Source organism: Hippocampus bargibanti, linkage group LG15, assembly GCF_051943395.1.
Source record: "Hippocampus bargibanti isolate YZ-2025 linkage group LG15, ASM5194339v1, whole genome shotgun sequence".
In the NCBI taxonomy this organism is placed as follows: domain Eukaryota; kingdom Metazoa; phylum Chordata; class Actinopteri; order Syngnathiformes; family Syngnathidae; genus Hippocampus; species Hippocampus bargibanti.
The window spans coordinates 4,024,525-4,049,519 of NC_142748.1; the positions used below are offsets into that span (position 1 = coordinate 4,024,525).

The window sequence follows — 24,995 nt, forward strand, 5'->3', positions numbered from 1 at the left end:
AAGTCAACAATTTTCTTGACAAGAATATGTTCCCTGCACTCCCACTAGTCTTACCGTGGTGTTGAGGGAGAGAGAGAGCGAGAGAGAGACAGACAGAGAGAGAGAGAAAGACAGAGAGACAGAGAGAGTGAGCAAGAGAAGGAGACAAACAGTGCGACAGAAAGAGAGACAGAGTCAATGATCGAGACAGAGAGACAGAGTGAGTAAAAGAGGGAGGGAGAAAGAGAGAGAGATAGAGAGAGAGAGAGATAGGTGGGGGGGGCGGACGGACAGAGAGAGTGAGCAAGAGAAGGAGACAGACAGAGGCAGTGATAGAGAGAGACAGAGTGAGTAAAAGAGTGAGGGAGAAAGACATACAAAGATAGGAAGAGACAAAGAGAGAGGGAGACAGAGAGAGACACAGAGACAGACAGAGAGACGGAGAGAGAGACAGAGACAGAACAGAGAGAGAGACAGAGAAAGATGAAGGGAGAGAGAGAGAGAGAGGGAGAGAGAGCGACAGAGAGGGACATAGAGAGACCGAGAGAGAGACCAAGAGAGAGAGAATTGTGATAAGTGAGAGCGAACAGATTTACACCATATACAATGATTTGCCACCTATACCTGAATCACGTACACCAACAATAAGTTGCTCCCAGAAATATCAAATAGCCCCCTGATTAGATGGCCCATAACAGATCAAAATGCATGAGGGCAACCTGCGTCCTTCAAATAATAGCACGTGTTCCCCAGCAAACCTTCACTGTATGGCTTGTGTCTATGACACGTAACAGTCTCCCCTAGTCTGCTTGGTTTCCCATAAACTTGAACAAAAAAAAAACATGCTTCGGAGGCGGCACGTGCATCTACTTTGTATGAGGGTGGACAACCGGGCAAGTGCGGAGAATTGAAACGCGGGATGAAGAGTTTGTGCGGAGGGGGTGGGACACTTGGGTGGCTGGATAAGAAAAACGATGATTAAATAGAGTGTTGGATAACGTTGACGGAGTGTCAGGACTCTGGGGTGAAGGGATACATGGGAGATTATGGCCAGAAGAGTGGAGGCAGACGGCTTTGGATATGTTAGGAGACCGATGTCTGCTTTCTGTCCAGAGTGTTTGAGGAGCACTGCCATTTAAGGTTGACTTGATGGAATCATTGTCTGCCAATGATGCGACACCTCCTCACTTGGTTAGATCTTATTTGTTCTCATTTAATCGAAGAAACTTGCTCGACAACTGCCACTGTTATATCCAGCCCAAATTTTGGTCCTAGCAGAATCTTTTAGCGGGCCATGCATGTCATTCCTAGGCCTTCAGTAGTGCTACATCTGAATCAATCAGCTGCGAGTGTGGTGCGATATTACTACACGTCCACTAGAGGGTGCTAAAAGCCAGGAAATAACATGTGACTTGAAGAAATACCGTCATTAAACGTTTTACAATAAGTGTGTGGATGTATGATAACCTCATACAATCGCAACATTATTTACTATTTTTGCTAGCTTTGAAGCTGACCAACCTTTCTGAATGATATCCATCCATTCTTGAAAAGTCCGTCTTGAAAACAGCCTTAACTGTATATCTGTAACCAAATCAATTTCTTCTCCTCCTTCAGCCATTGTGCATTGACAAAACTGCCATTAAATAAACACAACAACATATTTGCTTCTTCAGCTAGGTTACAGATACAGTGTGCTAGCTCTGGGCAGTATGCTCTTATCACCCAGCGACTAGTGATACATCTATATATTTTTTAAGGCATGAAACTGTTTGAGAACCATGTATCACATTTGTATCAAACCAAAAAGCATTCCTCAAAGAAACCCAATCCACAAATAATCACCGAGTATGTATATCCCTCTTTATTTCACGCTTGGAATGACTTCCGACACAGCAAGTGCACCCACTTGATTAAACCAACACACTCAAGGAGCTCGGCGCTGCGTCATTAACAGTCTGAGTGCGGCATTCCATTTGGATTATATCACATCAGATTAGGTGGCATTACATTAGTGCTAACCAGATTCAGCTAACCAGATTCCTCATCAAACACATTTTATCTACTAATGTTCCTGTAGCCTCATTTACCCGGGAAATGGACATCGAAAGAGGCAATTAGAAAAACAAGAGCGTTTTTTGGGCCTGACACATTCGTAAACCGTGTAGGAATGAATCTCTCCCTTGCTAGTACTCGCATGTCAGTTGCTTGATTGAATTAAGATCATTGGTGAATTTGAAGCATGGGGAATGTGCACTATATGTGAAAAAAATGCAGAGCAAAAACGAAACCATAATAATAATAATAATAATAATAATAATAATAATTTTTTTTTTTTCTTTTTGGCATCTCAACCACATCTATGCAAGAGGTGTGCCGACTCATCAATGCAGATTTCAAATCTATGCAGTGGGTTTCCATGTCGCCTGTTGCTCAAACATGCAAACTTCAAATCAATACATGTTTGGGAAGGCGTTTTAGTTCAGAACACTGATTACAAAACAATGCGCACATTGAAATTGTCCCGCGCTTGTTTTCCCTTTTGAAGTTGTGCTCCTTTGAAGGTATTTATAGCTGCTGTTATCAGGTGAAAAGATTAAATCGAGCACATGGATACATCAGACACACGTCAGTGAACCGAGACGAATTTTAAACGGCAGACAATGAGAAAGAGGTTAGATGAAACGGATACTGTTTTGATTTTGAGAAAACGGGCTACCGGTGGCAGGAGCCGTGGATTATGTGGGAAGATAATTCCTTTTCAAGTGCCCCTGAGGGGAATTGAAATAAATGTTATAGTTTTGTTGTACTATTCCGATTATTCATCCAAACTCCAGTAAATCATTTTCTTTATCTCATTTAAAAAAAAAATAATAAATAAATGAAGAAATAAATGAATACATACATGAATAAATACATAAATAAAGAAATTCATACATACAGAAATACAGTACATATAAAAAAATAACTACATAAATACACAAATGAATACATAAAAAATAACGAACAAAATAAATACATACATAAGTACATATATAAGTACATAAATACATAAATGAATAAATCCACAAATGAATGAATAAATACATGAATAAATACACAAATAAATACACAAATAAATGAATAAATGCATATATAATACAATACAGTATATAAATACATAGATAAAAAATAAATAAACTCATAAATAAATACATAAATACAAATACATACATACATATGTATACACACGTATGTACGTACTGTACGTTCATACGTACGTATGTATGTACTGTACGTAAGTACGTATATATGTACAGTACGTACTCACGTACGTATGTACTGTACATACATACGTAGCTATGTACAGTACATGTACAGTACGTACAGTACATATGTACGTACTGTACGTATGTACGTACATACGCACGTACTGTACATTTATAATACGTACATACGTACGTGCGTATGTACGTACGTACTGTACACATACGTACATATGTACGTACGTATGTACTGTACATACATACGTACCTATGTACAGTACATGTACAGCACAGTACATGTACAGTACATACAGTACGTATGAACAGTACGTACCGTATGTACGTACATACGTACGTACTGTATGAACATACATATGTACTGTATATACATACAGTACAGTACATACTGTACATACTGCATGTACATACTGTACTGTACATACTGTACTGTACATAATGTACTGTACATAATGTGCATGCTTTACATGCTGTACACGCTGTACATACATACACTTTAATTGGGTCTGTTTTAACATTGGTTCTCGTTTTTTTGGTCTTAGTTTTTCATGTATCCGAGATAATCTCCGCCTTTCATTTCCAGACCCTGACATTTCCTCTGGCGCTACCACTTGCCAAAGAACACACAATTCCAGTCCAGAACATGGCCACATGTATTTTTTTTGTGATGAAAGAGATCCGTGTTGCCATAGCTCCAACTCGGGGTTTAAATATTAAGTTCACCATTGAACCCCCCTGCCTCACCAATGAACCGTAATCGTGTAACGTGTCCACGAAGGGCATTAACGGTTGACTGAGAAGAGATGAATCAAAAAAGTGGGGTTATTTCTAAAGGATCGCAAAGATGGTGCAATATCGAGGCTACGTATTGCTTGTCCGTTTTTCCTGCCCCAGGCTCTGATGGTGTGGTTTGGTCTTGGGGGAGTTGTGACTTAATACAACGCAATCTCTTGTCCAGACAAAGTTTTGTTGTAAAGTGGGGAGGTGGTTTGTTTAATTTAAGCTCATTGAGTTTCAACCATACATATTCTGCAAAGGGTTTCTTGCCCTCCGTATGAAGTGCCGACTTATTTCTTACTCTTTTAGTTAAGCTCACTGTGGTATTTAAGTAATTTTTCAAGCCTCTTCATGACAAAATGTTTGAGTGATGTTAATCTCTGTTATTTTCTATGTGTATCCCTGCTGGTTTTGCAAAAAAAAGTGAGGCTTACACAGTCATGGTGTCCAGTGATTAGTCACAGCCCACCAAGAAAGACTCAATGGCAACTTTCCGTGTTTACATTCCTTCACCTGACCCCCTGTTTGCGGCTTGCACACGGAATTGAACCTTAAAATGAATTGTACTCATTGGTAGCCACATTTGACACATTGCCTGCATCATAGATCACCCCTTCAACACTTATCAGCGCACCCCCATGTCTGTGTAAGCCGTCGAAATGACACCATGTTTGAGTTGTGTAAACTGTTTATTGGATGGAGTTGAAAAGTCTCCCGGGGTTTGTCTCAGGGGAGGGGGGTTTACAAGTCCTCAGACACATAAGAGCATTTGGCTCTTTTCTCCTCGAAATAGCCCAAACTGGCGATAGAGCTCTGATTTACATAGTGTATCGTGTTTGGATGTGCCTCGCCTTTTATTGCTTTGGCTGTCTTTTCTGTCTGCTTGCTCTTATTCTCTCTTCCTCTCTCTGTTTTTTTTTTTTTTTTCTGTCGCACAGAAAACACACACACACACACGCGTGCCAGTTGTTTGATCTTGTTGTTAAATGACAGCTCAATTCTCTGATGAGCTCCAAGCAAATATCCAAAGAACATTCGGCTGCAGCTTTGTGATTGGGGAGAATCTGTTTGGCAAGGGAACAAAGGCCCAATGTGGGCATTGGACGCAGGAAAATAAATTTGTATTGCTGTAATGTCGGGTGGGGAGGGGGCGAGGGGTAGACCCTGACCTGCATTTCCCTTTGCATCTATGACATAGCAGATTTGAAGATGTTCTAGTTGCACTTGAACAAGTAACAGAGCTGATATTTTTGTATTTATTTTTTTAAATGGTGGTGCATCCACATTTTCCCCACTTACTAGCTGTCACAATATTATTCGATGGTGTTGGTTAGTGATACAGATTAGACAGACAAAGAAGTTATCAGATTTAAAAGTTTCATGCTGCTATATGCTTAGTCAACGTGTGTGACTCGAATACACAATTGAAGCAATGACAAACCGGGGTCAATCTGAGGTCAACAGACAAAGCAAGTTAAACTGTCATCTTCATCTACGAGATCTAGCCTTGGACAGAATTTAGGACTTGGGAAACTCCTTTATCACTGAAGCAATTTACGACTTGAAACTACTTCACAGGAAGCGCTCATTAGCATGGTTACAAATTTATGAGTTCATGGAAGAGACAATCTTTTATTGCTTACAGATGTTCGCGCTTAGAACGCCCAGGAGCGTGGTATTCTAATCAAGAAAACTATGTTTTACTCATGTATCACATAAATTTGCATATACTCTGAATAAATAGCTTGGCAGAGGGCTGCAGAATTCAGGCGTCTGTCATGAATGGCTGCGTCTCCTGCCGGCAGTAAAGACAATCTTTCTGGGTTCGAGTCTTTGTCCACAGTGTCCGGTCGAACATCTCTGACAGTTAGACAACTGCAGTCAAGGAGATAAGAACATGTGCTTCACAGTCCCGCACTAAAAAAAAAATACAAATCATCTGCATCTACATTTTTTTTCTTTCTAGATGAGACATCAATTTAACCATGTACCATAATCCGCATGCGTCTGTTGTGTGCAACCACATCATGAAATAAAATGGAGTGAAATTCGGCATTGCGTTTTTTTTTCCCCTGTGTAAATAAATGCCTTAGGTTAATGCATTTTTCCAGTTTTAATTAGAATCCTGTCTTTTTTTTTTCTCCCTAGCCTGACGAACTGACCAATGCCTTGGAGATCAGTAATATTGTGTTCACCAGCCTCTTCTCCCTTGAGATGCTTTTAAAAATATTGGTGTATGGACCTTTTGGATATATTAAGAACCCTTACAATATCTTTGACGGCATCATTGTAGTTATCAGGTGAGTTGAAGCCACTCCTTTGGGCAAAGTATATGTATGTATGGATATAGATATATATATATAGATATAGATATAGATACAGATACAGATGTGGTAGTAACCGCGGTAAATTGTATCATAATTGTTTTTACTTATTGGTGCCCTTTTCACTCAAATTAAAATATTATTTTTACTTTTTGTTTTTTACTAGTTTTCAAATTTAAAGTCAAAACTAATGACTGTTATTGTTGTTTGCATGGGACAATTTGGATTTTTTGTTCAGACTTTAGCAAGCATCATAGAATTTCAGAAATTTGATTTGCTTTCACAGGCCGAATAAATTGATGTGACGGGCCAGGTTTGGCCCTTTACTTTGACCCCTGTGCCGCACAGGAATTACACTTCATAAAGCGAGTTTGTGGTGGCTTCTAAAATGATTTATTTTATTTTTTGTTGTTGTTTTGTTTTAATTTTCTATTGCCTCAATACCGTCACTTGAATGCATTCGTACTTTGAACTCATGGCTAAAATCCATCTCACACTTACCCAAGTTATGTTTCGACTGAACTCTAATGTATATTTGTGTGTTTTCCTCAAATAGTGTGTGGGAAATTGTGGGTCAGCAAGGTGGAGGTTTGTCTGTGCTGAGGACCTTCCGGCTCATGAGGGTACTAAAGTTGGTACGATTCATGCCGGCTCTGCAGAGGCAACTGGTGGTGCTCATGAAGACCATGGATAATGTGGCCACCTTCTGCATGTTACTCATGCTCTTCATTTTCATCTTTAGGTAAGCAGAGTTTTAAAGTAACTGCACACATGATTTCGCTGACAATTATGCACATTTTTCCCCTGGCGCTCTCCATGGTGCTGAAGACTTCTGTATCTCATTAAACATTGACAACCAGATGACTCTTAGCTAATCAGTCAGTCAGGACCAGCTTATAATAAAAATACAAACCACCATGTTCCTCATGTTGATCTTTGTCTTAAATAACTGCAGTTAATTTTTGCCTGATGTTAATATTCACTCCATTCTTTCTTGTTTGCCAATCGTCATCCGTCCTCTCAGCATTCTGGGAATGCATCTGTTTGGTTGTAAATTTGGTTCTGAGCGTGATGGAGACACCTTACCGGACAGGAAAAACTTTGATTCACTTCTATGGGCCATTGTGACTGTTTTCCAAGTGAGTAAAAAAAAATCCCTGATATCTTGGTTAAACATGATTTCATATGACATAATATAGGCCTATGCTTCTGCTTTGTGTGCGATTAAACTGCGATAGAGGCTAATGTAAATGCTTATTGGCTCGATTACAAGAATGGGTATGATTTTTTTTTTAAACCTTTTTTTTATGTGGAACAATCGCAACGACATAATTGAAACACCCTCGTCGACGTTCAAATATGATGAAGACTATTTGAACAAATGAAAAAAAACTTTCCAATTGCACGGTCTTAATATACACACCATGAATAAATAAAGTGTAGTTGTTTTTCTTCAAGCTTCTTCGGAAACAGCCTTCTCTTTGTGATTTCCATTTCCAAGTATGTTACATAGACCAAGTAGGCTTTTTCCCCCTCTCCCATGTCATGTCTCTTACGACATGCTCAACACGGCCTTTCTCTGCGCTCTTCTCATCTATGCGTTATCCTCCGCATAGCCAATGCACAGCATTTGTCACTGTGAATTCAGTCAGATTGAATAATTCAAGCATCTGTCGGATGAAGGAATATTTCAAGTATCGCCATGACGAAAGAGCATCGCATCGGTAAACCTGTTCAAAATTGGTAGTGCATATAAATGGAGTGCGGAGTAAAACAATAGCGAGAATGGTCTTATAAGAAGTAAACAACTGTAAAAATACTCAAAAGCACAAATAATGATCATATATATATATATAATCAAATATAATTTCTAGAAAAATTTATCAAAGCCCATTTAGTAAACTGTTAAATCAATGAATTGTTTATCCATAAAAACAAGAGTATATTCAAGTAAATCAGAGCAAAAATGATCCATAAACCACTAAATTATATTTGGCACAAGAATCAGGTTATTTGTATTGTTTTTCTTTTATTTGTATTTTATTTTGTATATATATATATGTATTTTTTTGTTTTACTTTTACTTGTATTTTTTTACGGTTATTTATTTGTGTACATTTATTTATTTATTTATTTATTTATTTATTTATTTATTTATTTATTTTTGAGGTGTTAATGCTTGTAAAAGTCATATTCAACATCACTGCTGCATACTCATTGGGCAATGCTTTTGCTTCACTCCCAACCCCTTCTCATAGATCTTAACCCAAGAAGACTGGAATAAAGTATTATATAACGGCATGGCATCCACAACTCCGGTCGCAGCTCTCTACTTCATTGCCCTTATGACTTTTGGTAACTACGTTCTGTTCAACCTGCTGGTGGCCATCTTGGTTGAAGGCTTCCAAACGGAGGTAAAGTATTTTGGTCTGTTTTGGGGTTGTTGGTTTTTTTTTTCACAAATATAGTGTGAATGCAAAGTGAATGGAAGATTATGCTAGCTATCTCAAAGATGGGGTAATATTTTTTTTTGTTCTCTCTCTGATTTGAATTGTCTAACTATCTCTTCGCAAAGCTAAATTGAATGGGACACCAATATTATTTTTTATGGGTTATATCAAACGGAATCTTTCCTATTTGTCATTCCGCTGCATATTTTTATATCAATGAGCATACTTTCCCACAATAACTTTCACAAATGATTCACTCTTCAATCCAAGCACCTCCTATCAACTCTCATTTCCCACTTTTCAGCTCAATCTTCATTTTCATTCGGTGTAATTGGTTTATTTGCCATCAAAGGAAAATAAAATAATGGTCACTGAAATTCAGTTTAACTCTTTCAGGGACAGCAGTTACGAGAAATGATGGGTTATCTAGTTTTCAGGTGTTCAGGTTCCGTCTAACAATAGAAAAATCAAGCAAGAATCAAAAGTTGAAGAGAGTGTTTGCAAAAATGCAAACAAATGTCTTGTCTTCAGTAGCTAGGCTTTCTTTCTTTACATTCTTATTCTTAGTTCTTACATGCATACATACTTTGCATTTATTTTTAAACTCCCACATTTGCATTGCGTTGCTGTTGCGAGGTAACCAGCCGCTGAATGATGTACAGTTGTGAAGCTAAGACCCCAAAAATGCATATGTTAACGAATTTGGAGATATTCTGAGAGCTATTGAACCGAAATGCAACTAACATACATGAACAAGAATCCTGCATTATGACGATGCAGGGGTGTTAAAAAGCATGTTTAACAACGCAATGAAGGTATCAGATATCAATTTGATTGTCTGCTCTTTGAACAAGTGGAATTCCAAGGCGCAGCTGTCCTCTCTGACCTTTTTGCTTTCTTGTCACTGAGGCTGCGAATGGACTCGCGCAGATGATTTTGTCTAAATTGCGCTGGGACGGGAAATGGGCTGCCTCACGTTTCTCGGCATGGTGACCAGAGAATGTTGTGTTGAGGCTGAATGAATTTCCTTCAACTTAGTGTATGCTTTTACGCACTGCTGTGGTGCTTCTCACTCCTCTGCTTTTCCCTCCCTATCTCATGCGCGCCTCCCTCACCTGTGTTGCTGCACCAATCACTTCCATCGTAGGAAGTGGCCAAGCGGGAGGATTTGCATGCCCAACAGAGTCTAATTCAGCTGCCTGTAGATGCAGGGGTATGTACGGTTAAAGCATGGCAGCTTCCTTATCTTGCCCTTCCCTTCGTCTACTAACAGCCCTCCCCCATTTTTCCCGCTGCCTTCTCTGTTTACCTGTTTCCCTTTCTCCAACCTCACAGGGGCGTTTGTAGATAGGTCGCATATCTTTCCGATGCCACAGTCGGTATATACACAATAAACTAGAGGCCTGAAAGACTTTTTTCGACCTTTGCAAGACAATCCGGATTTAATTTTAGGGATAAAATAACTGAAGAGAAAGTGAGAGACTTAATTTACTGCATAAACAGTGTCAAAAATCTCCTGTTTTGATAAGTCAACACCACAAAAATGAATATCCGTCTGCCAGATAAACACTAGATGACACACAGATGACACTAATAAAGACAGAAGGGTCGGGGGGAAGCTTTATTGGCACCCCACCGCGAGCAAAAAAACCAACACATTCGGGAATGGCGCTCCCTGTCACACTTTTCAGTTCAAAGCAATTGATGCCATGAAGGAAAGAAAAACATCCTCAATTGAACTGAAATCTACTTGCAAAATGTGTTTATAGTTCTTTTAATGGCTCATTGAATCACCCAATGACCTCGCATGAGGAAATTATACTTTAACAATCCACCATTTGGACGAAATTTGTATCCAAATTGAGTAAACAATGTAAAATGCTGCAATTAGTTTCGGAAAATAACACATCAAAACACCATTATGAGTTCAACTACAACCACTTTTTTGGGCTGAAAAATCTCAACATCCCGTTTAGGCAGAAATCTCATTGTAGAAAACACACAAACAATTACCGCACTTCCTTCTATCAACATCCATCTGCCATGTCGACCCGTTTTGAAAGCAGGTAATTGAGATCCTCCCGTGCGCTGCTGGTGTCTATTAATACTGTATTTGGCTATCCAACAGCAGGTCTGGTTTGCCTTATCTCCTGCTGCAGCCACCATGCCCCAATTGGCAGATAAACAAACTGTCTAAATATCCTGGCTATTTCTTCACCAAGGATTTCCCTCAAGACCACACACACACACACACACACACACACACACGGACTGTCCTCCCACCACCGATGCACCAAACCAACATCACGTCCACCTTTCCCACCCGCTTATTCAACCTCGACGGATGCGCCCTAAGTGATAATCCCCGAGTCATAAATAATTCATTCAAACCGAACGAAGCTTTGATTGCGCCATTCAGGAGTCACGAAATCGACTCGCACGGACCCGAATTGGATTGGGGGGGTCGACGGTGGGCGGCATTGTTTTTCTGTCAGCCAAGATATGACAGCACGTTTGTATATTCAAATGGTATGACCGTTGAATAACAATCAATGAAAAGGTTTCTTCAGCCGTCACCTGTACTTCTTTGAAGGTGTTGGACGTTTCGCTCCTCATCCGAAGAGCTTCGTCACCTAACTAAATTTGTGCTGGTAACTCTGGCCCTATATATATCCTGAATGGACAGAGGTGGCGGTGCCAGACATCTGTTCTGATAGGTTCCTGCTCTAAGGTTGGGGGGAGCAGTGGACTACTCCCTGAAGCTAATCTGAATACTTCTTTTGTACTGTCTGATTACCTCTATTGCCTGGCTCTGATTGCCCCATTACCTATGGTCTCACCTAATCAGCATTACTAAGCCTATGTGGTCACCCCTAAGAAGTCTGTTATAAGCACAATCTAAATTAAACCTTTAACCACCATGGCGGTTTCGAGAAGGGTTTTGTTGTTTTACAAAAAAAAAAATGCTTCTTTTACTCCCCTTTTAAACTATCTATTTTCTTTAGCTAAGATTTTAACCTCACTGTTGTCAAATGAGTGGTTGCTAACTTTTAGGTGCAGATGTACTGCAGGTTGAAGCCCACTAGCATTGTCCCGGATAATTTGATAAATATGGCCAGAGTTAACAGCACAACTTTAGTGCGCTGACAAAGCTCTTCGGATGAGGAGCAAAACGTCTGACACCTTCAAAGAAGTACAGATGATGGCTGAAGAAACATTTTCATCGATGGACAAACTCCAGCTCACCAATTGCAAAACAAGCACCGAATGTCTCCAAACTCTTCATTTTTAATGATTGGCCTTGTCAAATTACACCTCATAAAAAGTCTAGGTCAGTGATTTTGCTGTAAAAAAAGTAAACCATATGTGAATGCCGACATAGTATTGCATCTAACAGCACTAAAATTCTGTTTTTCACAATAATTTGAGTCAATTGGAATTACAAATCTCACCAAACTAGTTGTATTTTACATTATTTCATACACCCACCAGAAATTTAAAACTATGCCGATATTTGAGCAAAATCGCAAGCACTGAACGTCTCAAGGACCTCTTTTCTTGATTCGACTCCCGATCCATTCGTAAACTTTGTCACACTCCCCCATTCAAAAGGAAATCAGGAAATCAACATGTAAATGAGCGCTTGAATTTCCTACTCTGTCTCACACATGGGAATGATAAATAAAGTAATTTGTTCAAGATGAATCAATCCTAAGGCTCATATGCTCCAAATTCACTGTTACATATGTGTCCTGCTAACCTATTAGTAATACAATTGCAAACTTCATTGAACGTGTCAAAGTGTTGAATATTTTCCAGAGAAAGTTTGAACAAAATGGGACATTTATGGCAGACAAAAGTTGCAAATCTCAATTTTAAGTTATGTGATAAGAAATACAAATTCTGGGGCCTTTTGACACTTTTTGTCAACAGTATGATGATTAAAAATATTTAAAGGTGATATTGTAAAAGGGTTTTCCATCCCCCCCCCCCCCCCTATGCATGCTACCGTTCTTCAATTTCAGTTTTTTTTTCAGGCATTTTTACGACGTTGCATGCATCCGCAGTGTTGTATATCGACAAACTTCCTCTTTCCTCTTTTTTTTTTGAACTCTGGGAGCACGGAAGGTGTTGCCTTCACCTGCCTGTTTGCAGACTAGCGTTGCCTCCGGTGATTGATCCCATCCGTGGTCACATCTGGCTTGTTACTCTCGGCAAACGAGAAAGGAAACAAAGCTCAACAGGGATCAGCATCGAGAGGCAACATCAGACCCTCACTTTCAATTAGAATTGAAACAAATGATTTTGGTTTCCCTTTTAAAGTATGTGTATGTGTGTGTGTGTGTGTGTGTCAAAGGGCGATGCTTCTAAATCAGGTTCAGAGATTGATTCCTGCGCACGCAGTATGGAGGATGTTAACGGCAGTAAGAGGGATTTATCAGCTTCAGCAGGTGAGCCAAGACAGTATTACAAGTGCAGTGCCACCATCACATCATGTTAGTGTTGGTATAAATGCATGCCGTGACTGCTAGTATTGTCGTCAATAGCACAACAAAAATTGGGGCCAAGTCAATGAGAAGATGAGTCATTGCTTACATTTGCTCACATTGTGAACACATTGTAAACTAATAAAAATGATATATTTTGTTCTATTTTTTTGCTGTAACAGAATACGTACTGAGTTTAAGGACTACATAAACATTCAATTAGATATAATTTTTAAATTTCAATTTTGTTCGATCCCATTAAAAAGAGCAAAAATGTGGTGTTCTATTGTATGCTTTTGGGTAAAACCTAACATTTTGAATAGGATTGCATTCATTAACTCATTCACTGCCAGGCGATGTGCAAAAATGTGTCCACTCCAGTGCCAGGGTTTTTGTCATTTTCACTCAAATTGCAGGACCCACATAATATTGAGTTTAAGGACGACATAAACATTCAATGTAGCGTAAGGAACCTTAGTCTCTTCTTTCATCAGAAAAAAATAATTAATTCCTAAGTTATATGGGTCTGCGGTTATCTGAGCTTGAAATGGGAGCGGCTGTACAAAATATAATACAATGCATACATATTGATTTATATAGCGCTTTCACAACAGCTGAAGCTGTAACAAAGCGCTAACAAGGACAAAAGGCAAATGGTACCCCCTTGTGGAAGGGAAAAATATAGGCAGAGGTCTGACCAGCGCTTTATCGGCACCCCTGCAAGAAAAACAAAACCCGAAATGGCGCTCCGCGTGACACTTTTTTATTCCCGAATAAATTCTACCTCAACTGTACCCGATCATCTTCCCACTCGGTGCATTCAGCCGGTCCAGCTAAAACTGCTAACTTTGTGGAAAGAACAGAATAAAATCCAATACAATTCATCTTTCTTCAAATCATGCTTTCACAATAAAAGAATAACCTAAGTTTCAAAATAAACAAGCCAGTGTCGCGTTCACTGACAAAAAAAACAAAAAAAAAAACTAAAATGGATTTGCTTCTGTAACCAAATGAATTCCAATCCCAAACGCCGACTCTCAAGTCCAAATACGCATCCGCATGTAGTCATGCCAAAGACAGTCCCAACAATTCTGCTAAACAAAATAAGGCTGTAAAAAAATGCACACATTTTATACCAACTGAAGATAGAAGAATTTGTATTATTTAAGATGCCTTGCATATTCTGAATTAATGATGTACTGCCCATTTCCCAAACACAACAACCAACTCATGCCTTATAATGAATCAATGCCTTCATTCCACCTACTGTATCCCTCTCTCTCTGGTCTACTAGTCGTACCCGTAAATGGTCATGTGGATCTCAAAACCAGCCTGACACCTCCACTGATTACCCACACGGCAGCCACTCCGATGCCAATACCCAAGTTACCCGTTCTGGGTGATCCTATCCAGGGCTACGAGTCCCGACGAGGCAGCAGCGTCTCCATCGACCCAACCTCCCATGACAAATCACCGGTTAGTGTTTTGATCATTATTTGTTAAATTATAACATGTATTTATCATAGGAACAAAAACAAATTGATTGCTGCTGTGAATTGTGAATGTATCCACTGTGAGACTAATAAAGGTTAATCTTATGTAAAATCTACTGAAGTAATCTAACAGGGTAACTAGATTTTCTTGGATCATGCGAATAAAGGACCTATTGATTAAAATTAACATTGAATTGTATTGTATTTATTGCCTTTATTAGTCTCGCAGTGGAGAAATATATATTTCACCACAGCAAAGTGATGAAAGTAAGAGGAAAGGAAAGGAAAAAGTAGAAAAACAAAATACATGACCTGCTGTAAATGCTGCCATTTTCGCGGTGCCATTTTGAACTCAAAATAACAACAACCCAAAAGTCAAATACAGTCATTCAATCTGAAGCACTTTCTGCACCCTCTCTGTTGTATGAAGCAGTTCTATATGAATGATGAGAGGATCAAACCATCCTTTTCACCAGTGAATCAGGGACGTCATGGTCAAATGTGCATGACTGCTACAAGCTAAATGTTAAAAGCAAACATGAAGCTGTAGCATCTATTGATAAAAAGAGACTGTCTCACATCTCCTGTCCCACATACTGTAAATCTGCTTCAATTCCAAACCGCGACCGTTTTATATCCGCATCGACGCTCCTTTCTTTTCATCGCGGGCTCCTCAATCCATGCATCCAGCCAGGTGCAGACTGTCCCTTAACAAAAAGAATAAAGCTGCATCGATTTTAGAATTTAACCATTTCCTCCCACATCAGGAATTGTTGGTGTAAAAGCACAATGTCCAAATTGTCCACATAGTGAAAGTGTAAATGGAGCTTGTGACAAGAACTCAATTAATTTCGATGCATCATCATGATTGATGGCTCTACCCAGCCAGCGGTATAACTACGACAAACTTAATTTCTGTCAGATCCAGGCACTTTAGTTTCATTTTAATCAGATGATGACGAACAGATGAACTGAGAAAGTGAATAATAAGAGATGTGATTTTCGGTCGACAGCAAATTTTGGGGTTGATTTCCACTTTAAATTGGACACTTTTCATCTCCGATGTATTAAACATTGTTTTTTTTTCCCCCACCTTCTTTTCAATGAACTCAAAGACCAGTGCTCGGAGTGCTTCCCCTTATGCACATTGGAGCACCAGTAGCGGCCGTAACAGCCGCCGATCAAGCTGGAACAGCCTGAGTCGCGCCCCGTCCCTCAAACGCCAAAAACGACAATCTGGGGAACGACAGTCCCTTTTATCAGAAGAAGGTGGCTCGAGTTCCGAAGAACGTGAAGCTGGAGGAGGCAATTTAATGGAGGAAGACAACGCCTCCTTGGCTAGGACGGACTCCATGTCCAAGAGGGAGCCGCGTCACCGGAGGATGGAGTCCATGGAGACACGGAGCTCCGTGGATTTGCCTCCTGATGCTCTCCTGCAGGTACAACTTCTCCAAATGTCAATTCAGATGGTTTGCGTTAAAGGACAACCGACTTCTCCGGACAAGTTGTGTCCATAATTTGTAACGTGGCTTCAAATGACTTCTACTGAGCGTATTTTACAAAGATTCCACCGCATATAGCTATATTTTACGTTTTAAGACGTGTGCTGAATTTTCAGGAAGTCTTGTTTTCGAGTTGATGACGAGTCTTCACGTTACGTCACTGAAGGAACGTCCTGACCGAAAAAAGGACACATTGTAGCAGTCAATGCATTTTGCTGTACTTGGTCTGAAAACTTCGTGTTGCACCAAAAAGGGGCAGAAGAGGGCGACAAAGCTCTGTGTAAGGAATTAATCAGCCTGTGGAAACCCTATTGCCTTAAAATGGCATGGAATAAATTCTTTAATCGATTGCAAACGTGTATGCTTTCCTCTTCAGAACTATTTGAATCATATTCATAACTGGATGAGTAACAAGAAAGCATATTCTCCGAATCTGAAGCCATTGTTTTGATTCTCCAGCAAGGCAAGATATCTTGGTGTGACACCACGGACAAGGGGGCGGGACCTTCTGAAACTGGCCACTTCCAGGTCAATTTTTTGGCAGATTTTGGACACTTAGTCATTTTTTTTTGCATTTGACTAAAAATATCATACTGCGTGTTTTGGGTATTTTAGATGCTATAAAACGTTTTTCTGATGTCAGTTAGGAAACAAAAAAAGTGATGGTAGTCCTTTAAATAAGCACCCAAAAGAGCATCAAAATGTCGCGAAATTCAACTTTGAAATGAATGAATGAGCATTTATATTAGGATAAATGAGTCAAATCTGTTGTGAAATATATTTTTATTTTATAGTAACACTTAAAATTAACACACTGTTCCCTCTCCTGGTCTTTTCGTCATGCAGGTTCCATACCTGTATCGCTCCGCTAGTATGCACAGCTCCAGACCCCCTTTACCGGGTACCTTCCAGCCCACAGAGTATCGCGACTGTAATGGGAAGGGTACACCTTCACTTTTGGCCCCCACACATGTCTCATTGGAGGAGAATACCGATGAGGAAAATGCTGAGGAAGACGGCAATATGGTTTGTGTTTGTTTCACGGTTTTGTTATATTAGAGCAGGTTCTTCTGTGAAGACACTAGGATGAGATTATCTGCAAAATTGAAGAAAATAGAGTGAACATTATTATTTTTTTCTTGATAGTCGAATTCAGTTTTCCCCCTTTTTGTACAGAAAAGGATTTCAGGCAATGAAGGAAAAAATAACATTCTCACTTTCATCTCAGTATTCTGACTTTATTCTCATAATTCTAATTTTAAAGTGAAAATTCTGATTTAACAGTATTCTCATAATGCTGAGGGTTCAATCCTCTTCCATATTATTTTTTATTTATTTGTTTGGGTGGAGAAGTCAAAAGTCAGTCATCTTTATTGTCAAATATGCTAATATGCACGACATACAGCACAGATGAAATGAATGTCCTCTAGGACCCAGCGTGCAAGGCAGTTATGGTGTGGCTAAAAAAAACATACAATTGACAACAGACAATACATGTCATTTCTGAATGTAAAGTGAGGTAGTGTCGTAGAAAAACTTTTACCAAGCTCACAACTTTATCTGTCACTTCAGCCTTCATTGAAGCTGTCACTGATTCCTTATGACTTGTCTTCACGACCTATATTTATCATAACTTCAGCACAACAATAAAACCTCATCTTGGATATCGTCTTGAATTATTAAATGTTCATATTTACGATCATGATTTCAGATTCCATTCATACAAAAATATGGCTTATTGTTGACATACTGTAGCACGGTCAATATATTTACATAGTGTTGCTTTAGAATTTTCTCCCTACTTAGTTTTCACATACATAATTAAGACGCTTTGTGTTCCCACAGGGCCGCCTTGCAAGATTGTTTCGCTGGCTCGAGAAGAAACAACCCGAGTGGTGTCGACAAAGAGACACCTGGTCGCTCTACCTTTTCTCTCCGGAGTCAAGGTAGTCCTTGTATTCTCATTTTCTGCGCATATTCTATTCTGTTATACCCTCTAGTTGTGTTGTTTGTTTTCTAAAATAGTACCAACTTGACATCTTGGAGAATCTTTCATCGTGTTTACTGTTTTCTAAAGGAAATTCAATGTGAATGCAGGAGAAAACTGATAAGTCAGCCCTCCAGTTGACAAGAAGGGGATTTCACATTGCTTCTGACTGACATTGTACGCTTTCGATTTCAAAGAAGCCAAAATGGAGTTTCTTTTTCAAAGTGCCTGCGTGTTATCCCGGTCACGTGTAGAATCCGTTGCCCTCTTTCCTTTCCCTCCGCCGCATCCTCTTTCTTCACGCCTACTCCCCTCCTGGGGTTTTTAATCCATCCGTAGCTGCAGCATGTTTCGGGGCCATAGGGGGATGAAGTTTGCAACAAGTAATGCTGTAACCCCTGGTGCAAAATCTACATCCGGTTTTTACGTTGGACAAACTCAATGTTACAGAAGACTGAGATTACTTTTCCTTGGAGTAGAAGTAGTGAACGTTGAACGGTCCATAAACGGTGGATTCACTGCTGTGCTTCTGCATATGGTGTCCCGTATAGTACGTAGAGATGTATGTGTATGTGAAGTCTGCTGAGCTGAATTATCTCGGTTCTTTTAACAGCAGATGAGATTTCAAGAATTCAATGGTTTGGTCAATTGGGATTTAACGTTTTGAAAAGCAAATGGGAAAAAAAAGTATGTGTCATTGTTCTCACTGAAATTAATTGTCTTGAATTATCATTCCGAAAGTGATGAGGATTGGCCACGTCTGTAATTTGCTAATAGACAAAAAATATAAATGGCTGCACAGTGTTATAACCGCTGTCCCTGAATGGGTTGTTGCTTAACAGGTACTTAAAACCCCCATTTGTAAATGAAATTAAAATAAATAAGTTCAAACTTTGGACACACAGCAGTTTAACTTTTTCTTCTTAAGCAAAATACCTCAATCTGTTTCTTGCCACACAGGTTACTATAAGACTCAACATGAACTCATTTCCTGCCAGACAATGTACAAAAATGTGTCCACTCCAGTGCCAGGGTTTTTGTCATTTTCACTCAATTTGCAGGGTATAGAGTTTTAGGACCACATAAACATTCAAAGCAGCATAAGAAACCTTAGCCTTTCTTGTTTCATCCGAAAAAAAGAGTTAATTCCTAAATTATTTGGGTCTGGGGTTATCTGATCTTGAAATGGGGGCAGCTGTACAAAATACAATACAAAATAGGCATAATGATAGAATTTTAAAATTTCTATTTTGTTCTAATCCATTCAAAAAAAGAGCAAAAATGGGGCGTTCTATTGTACGCTTTTGGCTAAAACCTAAAATTAAGATTAAAATTGCATTCATTAACTCATTCACTGCCAGACGATGTGCAAAAATCTGTCCACTCCAGTGCCAGGGTTTTTGTCATTTTCACTCAAATTCCAAGACCCACAAAATATTGAGTTTAAAGACTACATAAACATTCAATGCAATGTACGAAACCTTAGAGTCTCTTCTTTCTTCATAAAAAAAGAGTTAATTCCTAAATTATATGGGTCTGGAGTTATCTGAACTTGAAATGGGGGCGGCTGTGCAAAATACAATAGATACATATTGATTTATATAGTCCTTTAAAAACAGCTGAAGCTGTAACAAAGCACTAACATGGACAAAGGGCAAATGCTGCCCCCTCGTGGAAGGAAAAAAAAAACAACCAGAGGTATGACCAGCACTTTATCGGCACCCCACCGCAAGAAAAAAACAAAACCTGAATTTTCTAATGATGCTCCACGTCATGCTTTTCAATTCCCGAATAAATTTGGGAATGTCAGTAAATGAGTTAAGCAAAAAAAATTACACCTTCCTGGTGTATTTCACTTTCACAGTATTACTGGTTCATTCTTAACTACAAGCGAAACCTTGTTGGCTATTATTAAACGAGACAGCGGCCTTAGCAAGCTTGTTGTGCTGCATGAATAATGATCATTCGGATGACACAGATATTCACGCAGGCTTAGCAACTTCACACAATTGTGTCTCTGTTGCCCAATAAAGCCGTAAATCCAGACCTAGGCCTCATAGATTTGTATATCAATGCCCACAATTTTGTTTTTTGTTGTTTGAATTAGATGTTTTTTTATATAATCTCTTCGTTCATCTAACTAATTTTGCTCTGTGATGCCTTTTCCGCAGGTTTCGTTTCGCGTGCAAAAAGATCATCAACCACAAGATGTTCGACCATGTGGTGCTGGTTATCATCTTCCTCAACTGCATTACGATCGCGATGGAGCGGCCTCGTATCGACCCCGCCAGTGCTGTGAGTCTGGACTAAAACTGCGTAAAAGTGTCAGCGTGAAAAGTCTACTGGAAGGAAGAAAAAACATTCCAAAAGTCATCCATTGGTGATGTTGGTAGTGAACCAGAATATTTTCTGTTTTCTCCAAGAAGAAATTGTATTGATGTGATTTAAAATGCTTGCAAATTCCATAATAATTTCAATTCGTCATTGAAACGTCCCAACTTCAAAACGCAGCCAATACACCATTACCTTTACATGATGAATCGATGAAAAGGTTTCTTCATCCGTCATCTGTACTTCTTTGAAGGTGTCAGACGTTTCACATCTCATCCAAGAGGGTTCGTCAGCAAACTAAAATTTTGCTGGTACTTCTGGCCCTATCTATCTATCTATCTATCTATCTATCTATCTATCTATCTATCTATCTATCTATCTATCTATCTATCTATCTATCTATCTATCTATCTATCTATCTATCTATCTATCTATCTATCTATCTATCTATCTATCTATCTATCTATAGATTTATATATATCTATATATATATATATAGAGGGAGAGAGAGAGAGAGAGAGAGAGAGAGAGATCTCTCACCAGCAAAATGTTAGTTCGCTGATGAAGCTTCTTGGATGAGAAACAAACCGTCCTACACTTTCAAAGAAGTACAGATGACGGCTGAAGAAACCTTTTCATCGATGGACCGCTCCTGTAGGACTGAGAGCTTACACAGACGTTTACATGATGAATCTGATGCAGAATTTGACGCCATGGGCGAAAATTATTCGTAACTGAATCCACCAGATTTTAATTTGATCAGTTGTTATCTCGCTTGTCCAGCGGCGTTCCCATGTGGTTGGTTAAATTGGGCACCCATATACAGTAAAGTCTCGTTATATCGATATCGGATATATCGATAGTCCCGGTTATATCGATACTATTTCTATGCACGCACGGAGAAAATTACATGCAAACAGGGTCGGATATATCGATAGTCCCGGTTATATCGATATTTTTTCGGACTCCCTTGAATATCGATATAACGAGACTTTACTGTACTCCATTTTTCTTTCAAAACATGGAAGCTTCATGTTAAATGTTTCACTTCCCGTGGGCACTTTTAATCCACATCAACCCTATCCTTATTTGTATTTATTTTTTTCCAGGAAAAGCTTCAAAACAAAGACTAGCCGTTTTGTACACAAACCCAATAATTATCCTCGTGATTATTATTATTATTATTATTCTCCCTACTGAGCGAGGTGTTCCGCACATAGCTTTGATTGTGGTTTGGTCTCAACAGATTGCACTGTTGTGCTCATTTAGTTTCGAAGCCGCGGAGGAGATTGTGCTGTCTTAACTGATTCAATTATCTTTGTGCTGCCGTTCGTGGCTAATGTCCAGGAAAGGGGATGTTTAACACATGGAAGCTGCCCCCCTTATGACCATTGGGGCACATCAGAGTGAAGGCAGTTGTTTATGCAAATGTTTTGTCTGCAACGACACAAAATGTCCTTGGTCCAAATGATGCTGACACATTCGCATTACTTGGCCTGTAAACAAAAAAAAAAAATCTCATTTGCATGGGTGACGGTGGCTTTAGCTGTTTATGTATGGCTTTTAATAGATTAATGAGGCTTATTGGGAATCAATATTTCTCTCTTTCAGTTTAGTTGTGTCAAATCAAACATGCTCACCCACATAAAAACTTGAATGTGCATGTCTACTACAAGCTAAATGTTGAAAGCAAACGCGAAGCTGTAGCATCCATTGATGAAAATAGATTGTCTCACGTAAATCCGCTTCAATTCCAAGCATCGACATGATCGCTCCTTCGCATCACGGGCTCCTTAAGCCTAATGTCTGTGTCGTCTGTTTATTCATTCATATTTGGTCACTTAGCTGTGATGCTAAGCAAACAAAATCGAAAAAATTATTCTATTCGGATGTGAAAGTTTAGTTGTCATTCATCTTGTTGGAATCAAAATGCGTGATGTAATGGGGTTAATCCGATTATTATCTTACAACTTGTAAAATGCTCAATATTGACTTGACGTGGTCTACATCCAGCTCAGCGGAAGCGCTCAGGAAGACGATACCATTTATTATGCATGATATCCAACTAAGCAAATTGACAATCCATCAATGCCCACCCCCCATTGGGGGGATCTTAACCACATTTTCAGGACCCTCATTATGACACCTCAGCGAGATTTAAGAATCATAGTTTTTGTCCCAAATACCCAAATATTTTCCAGAAACTTCCCATTTCAGGAGTGTAGCTATCATTCTGGATTTATATATTTCAGAAGTGCCATCCCCAAAACAGCATTTTTTTCCACACTCTATAATATTTTAATTCTTACAAGGCCGAAACTGGAGCAATTGCATCCGATTACCTTCTGGAAGTGATTTACGGTGCGTTGTAACTCTACCCATAAATCATTGCTTTCAAAAATCAGGTCAACCTAAAATGAGCAATTCATCATGATAGTCTAAAAAGGCCTTCGGAAACAAATTCCATGTGGGTTTTCATGTACAGTATAGCTATTTTCCTCAATAATAATAATAATAATAATAATAATAATAATAATAATACATTTGATTTATAAGCGCCTTTCAAAACTCTCAAGGTCACTTTACAGTCACATAAGTTTTTCTGTGGGTGAGCAGCGGCAGCCACACGCGCCAGCGTTCACTCAACCCAGAATAACTCAAATACGGTGGGACCTTGGCTTACGAACTTAATTGGTTCCCAGACACAGTGTGTAAGGCGAAAAGTGTGTATCCAAAAATTAATTTCCCATAGGAAACCATTAAAATAAGAATAATCCGTTCCCAGGTCCCCATAAAAGATAGTTTTCTTCTTTCTAATTTCCTTATTTTATGTATAATAAATGTGTTTTTTGTATTATGATTAAAGAAAGAAGAAGGAAAGAAGGAGAGGTTTTTCTGTGGGTGAGCAGCGGCAGCCACATGCGCCAGCGTTCACTCAACCCAGAATAACTCAAATACTGTAGATAGAAAGGTATCTGGCTAGCTATTAGATAACTAATAGCTAGATAGGTAGCAAATAGATAGCAGCTATGTAGCCAGCTAGATACAGTAACTAGCTAGATAGCTAGCTAATAGATAATTAACAGGCAGTTAGTTTTCTAGCTAGATAGCCCATAGATAGCAAATAGAAATATGGTAGCAACACAGCTCCAGACTGCACAACGATTTCTCTGAGTAGTTGCAGTACAATGACAGTCTTTTAAAAAAATATATCATTCATGACTTCCTGGAGGCTCATCGTCCTTCATTTGAGCTTTTAAAACTTTATTTAATCGATTTTTGGGCATTTGTTTACATGAAGTTAGCGACCGATGAGTATTTTCTGCTTCTTATTTTTGTACGATGCTTTATTTAGATTCCAATTTTGATTCATAAATAAAATCAATACCTCATTCTTAAAAGCTAAAAGTGTTCAGCTGCTTTCCAAGCTTTGGAATGTATGAGTCATCTTCTCAAGCAAATATTCCCATTTAGGTCATGCCTAAAATTCCCAGAGTGGGAACTGCGGGACTGCCACTGTCAGTGCGTGTGTCGTCGCTTCCCTCTGCGATGGCCGACAGGGGCCGTGGGAAAGGCAATACCTACACATATTTGCAGACATGTCAGCTCGGGTTATGGAGTCTTCCCAGATAGAAAGAAATTAGGTTAAATAAACAGCTTGTAAAAGGCGTTTTATTTACACTTTGTACTTTTGGAGCGCAAAAAAAAGGGTTTCATCCCTTCCCATTTCACTGAACTGTCATTTTGGCACACTGCCTCCGTCTTGGAAGAATTGTATTGTAAAAATAAATAGAACAAAATTCCACATTTTGCATGGGGAGTCAAAATTAGTGGAAAGGGTAAAGGTTTCTTCCAGACATAATTTGTTCACGCAATGGATGTCATTTTTTTGGTGGAATGTGACTACCTATTTAAACGTGTCCATAAAAATATCCTATTTTTTCTCAACAGGAACGAATTTTCCTCACATTATCCAACTACATCTTCACAGCAATATTTGTGACTGAGATGACCATCAAGGTAAATCCCGTCCGTCATCCTTTTTTTGTGTAAAATCAGCAATAGTTGAACCTTTTTAGGGACAGCGGTTTCCACGATCAGGTTACAAGGTGCAGGAAACGGTGAACAGCAATGATAACTTTCTGATTCCTGAGTGACTTATGCTCAGTTATTGACGAGTCAAGATGTCTGATCAAGTAACATTGGATTGGATTAGCCTTTATTAGTCTGGCAGTGGAGGAATTTACATTTCACAGCAGCAGAGTGATGAAAGTAAGAGAAAAGGAAAGGAAGAAGTAGAAAAACAAAATACAGGACCTGCTGTAAAGGCAGCCACTCTTGTGGCGCCATCAACAAAAAAAACTAAATAACAAATAATGTGACACAATACAAAAGACACAGA

The 24,995-nt window shown here is 39.1% G+C and overlaps 1 protein-coding gene across 11 annotated transcripts in view; it reads left to right on the forward strand.

The window, feature by feature from the left end:
• Window positions 1–24,995, forward strand: part of cacna1g (calcium voltage-gated channel subunit alpha1 G) — a 132,908-nt gene that overhangs the window by 77,770 nt on the left and 30,143 nt on the right. For 8 of the 11 annotated variants that reach the window (XM_089015130.1, XM_089015128.1, XM_089015121.1 and 5 more), the window contains 12 exons: window positions 6,168–6,319; window positions 6,900–7,085; window positions 7,368–7,482; window positions 8,602–8,757; window positions 9,941–10,006; window positions 13,151–13,244; window positions 14,575–14,756; window positions 15,889–16,212; window positions 17,122–17,301; window positions 18,121–18,221; window positions 20,434–20,557; window positions 24,545–24,613. In XM_089015130.1, the coding sequence (XP_088871256.1) occupies window positions 6,168–6,319; window positions 6,900–7,085; window positions 7,368–7,482; window positions 8,602–8,757; window positions 9,941–10,006; window positions 13,151–13,244; window positions 14,575–14,756; window positions 15,889–16,212; window positions 17,122–17,301; window positions 18,121–18,221; window positions 20,434–20,557; window positions 24,545–24,613 (1,749 nt within the window). The remainder of the gene's footprint in view (window positions 1–6,167; window positions 6,320–6,899; window positions 7,086–7,367; window positions 7,483–8,601; window positions 8,758–9,940; window positions 10,007–13,150; window positions 13,245–14,574; window positions 14,757–15,888; window positions 16,213–17,121; window positions 17,302–18,120; window positions 18,222–20,433; window positions 20,558–24,544; window positions 24,614–24,995) is intronic. The other 3 variants (XM_089015131.1, XM_089015123.1, XM_089015132.1) reach the window with 1 other exon arrangement.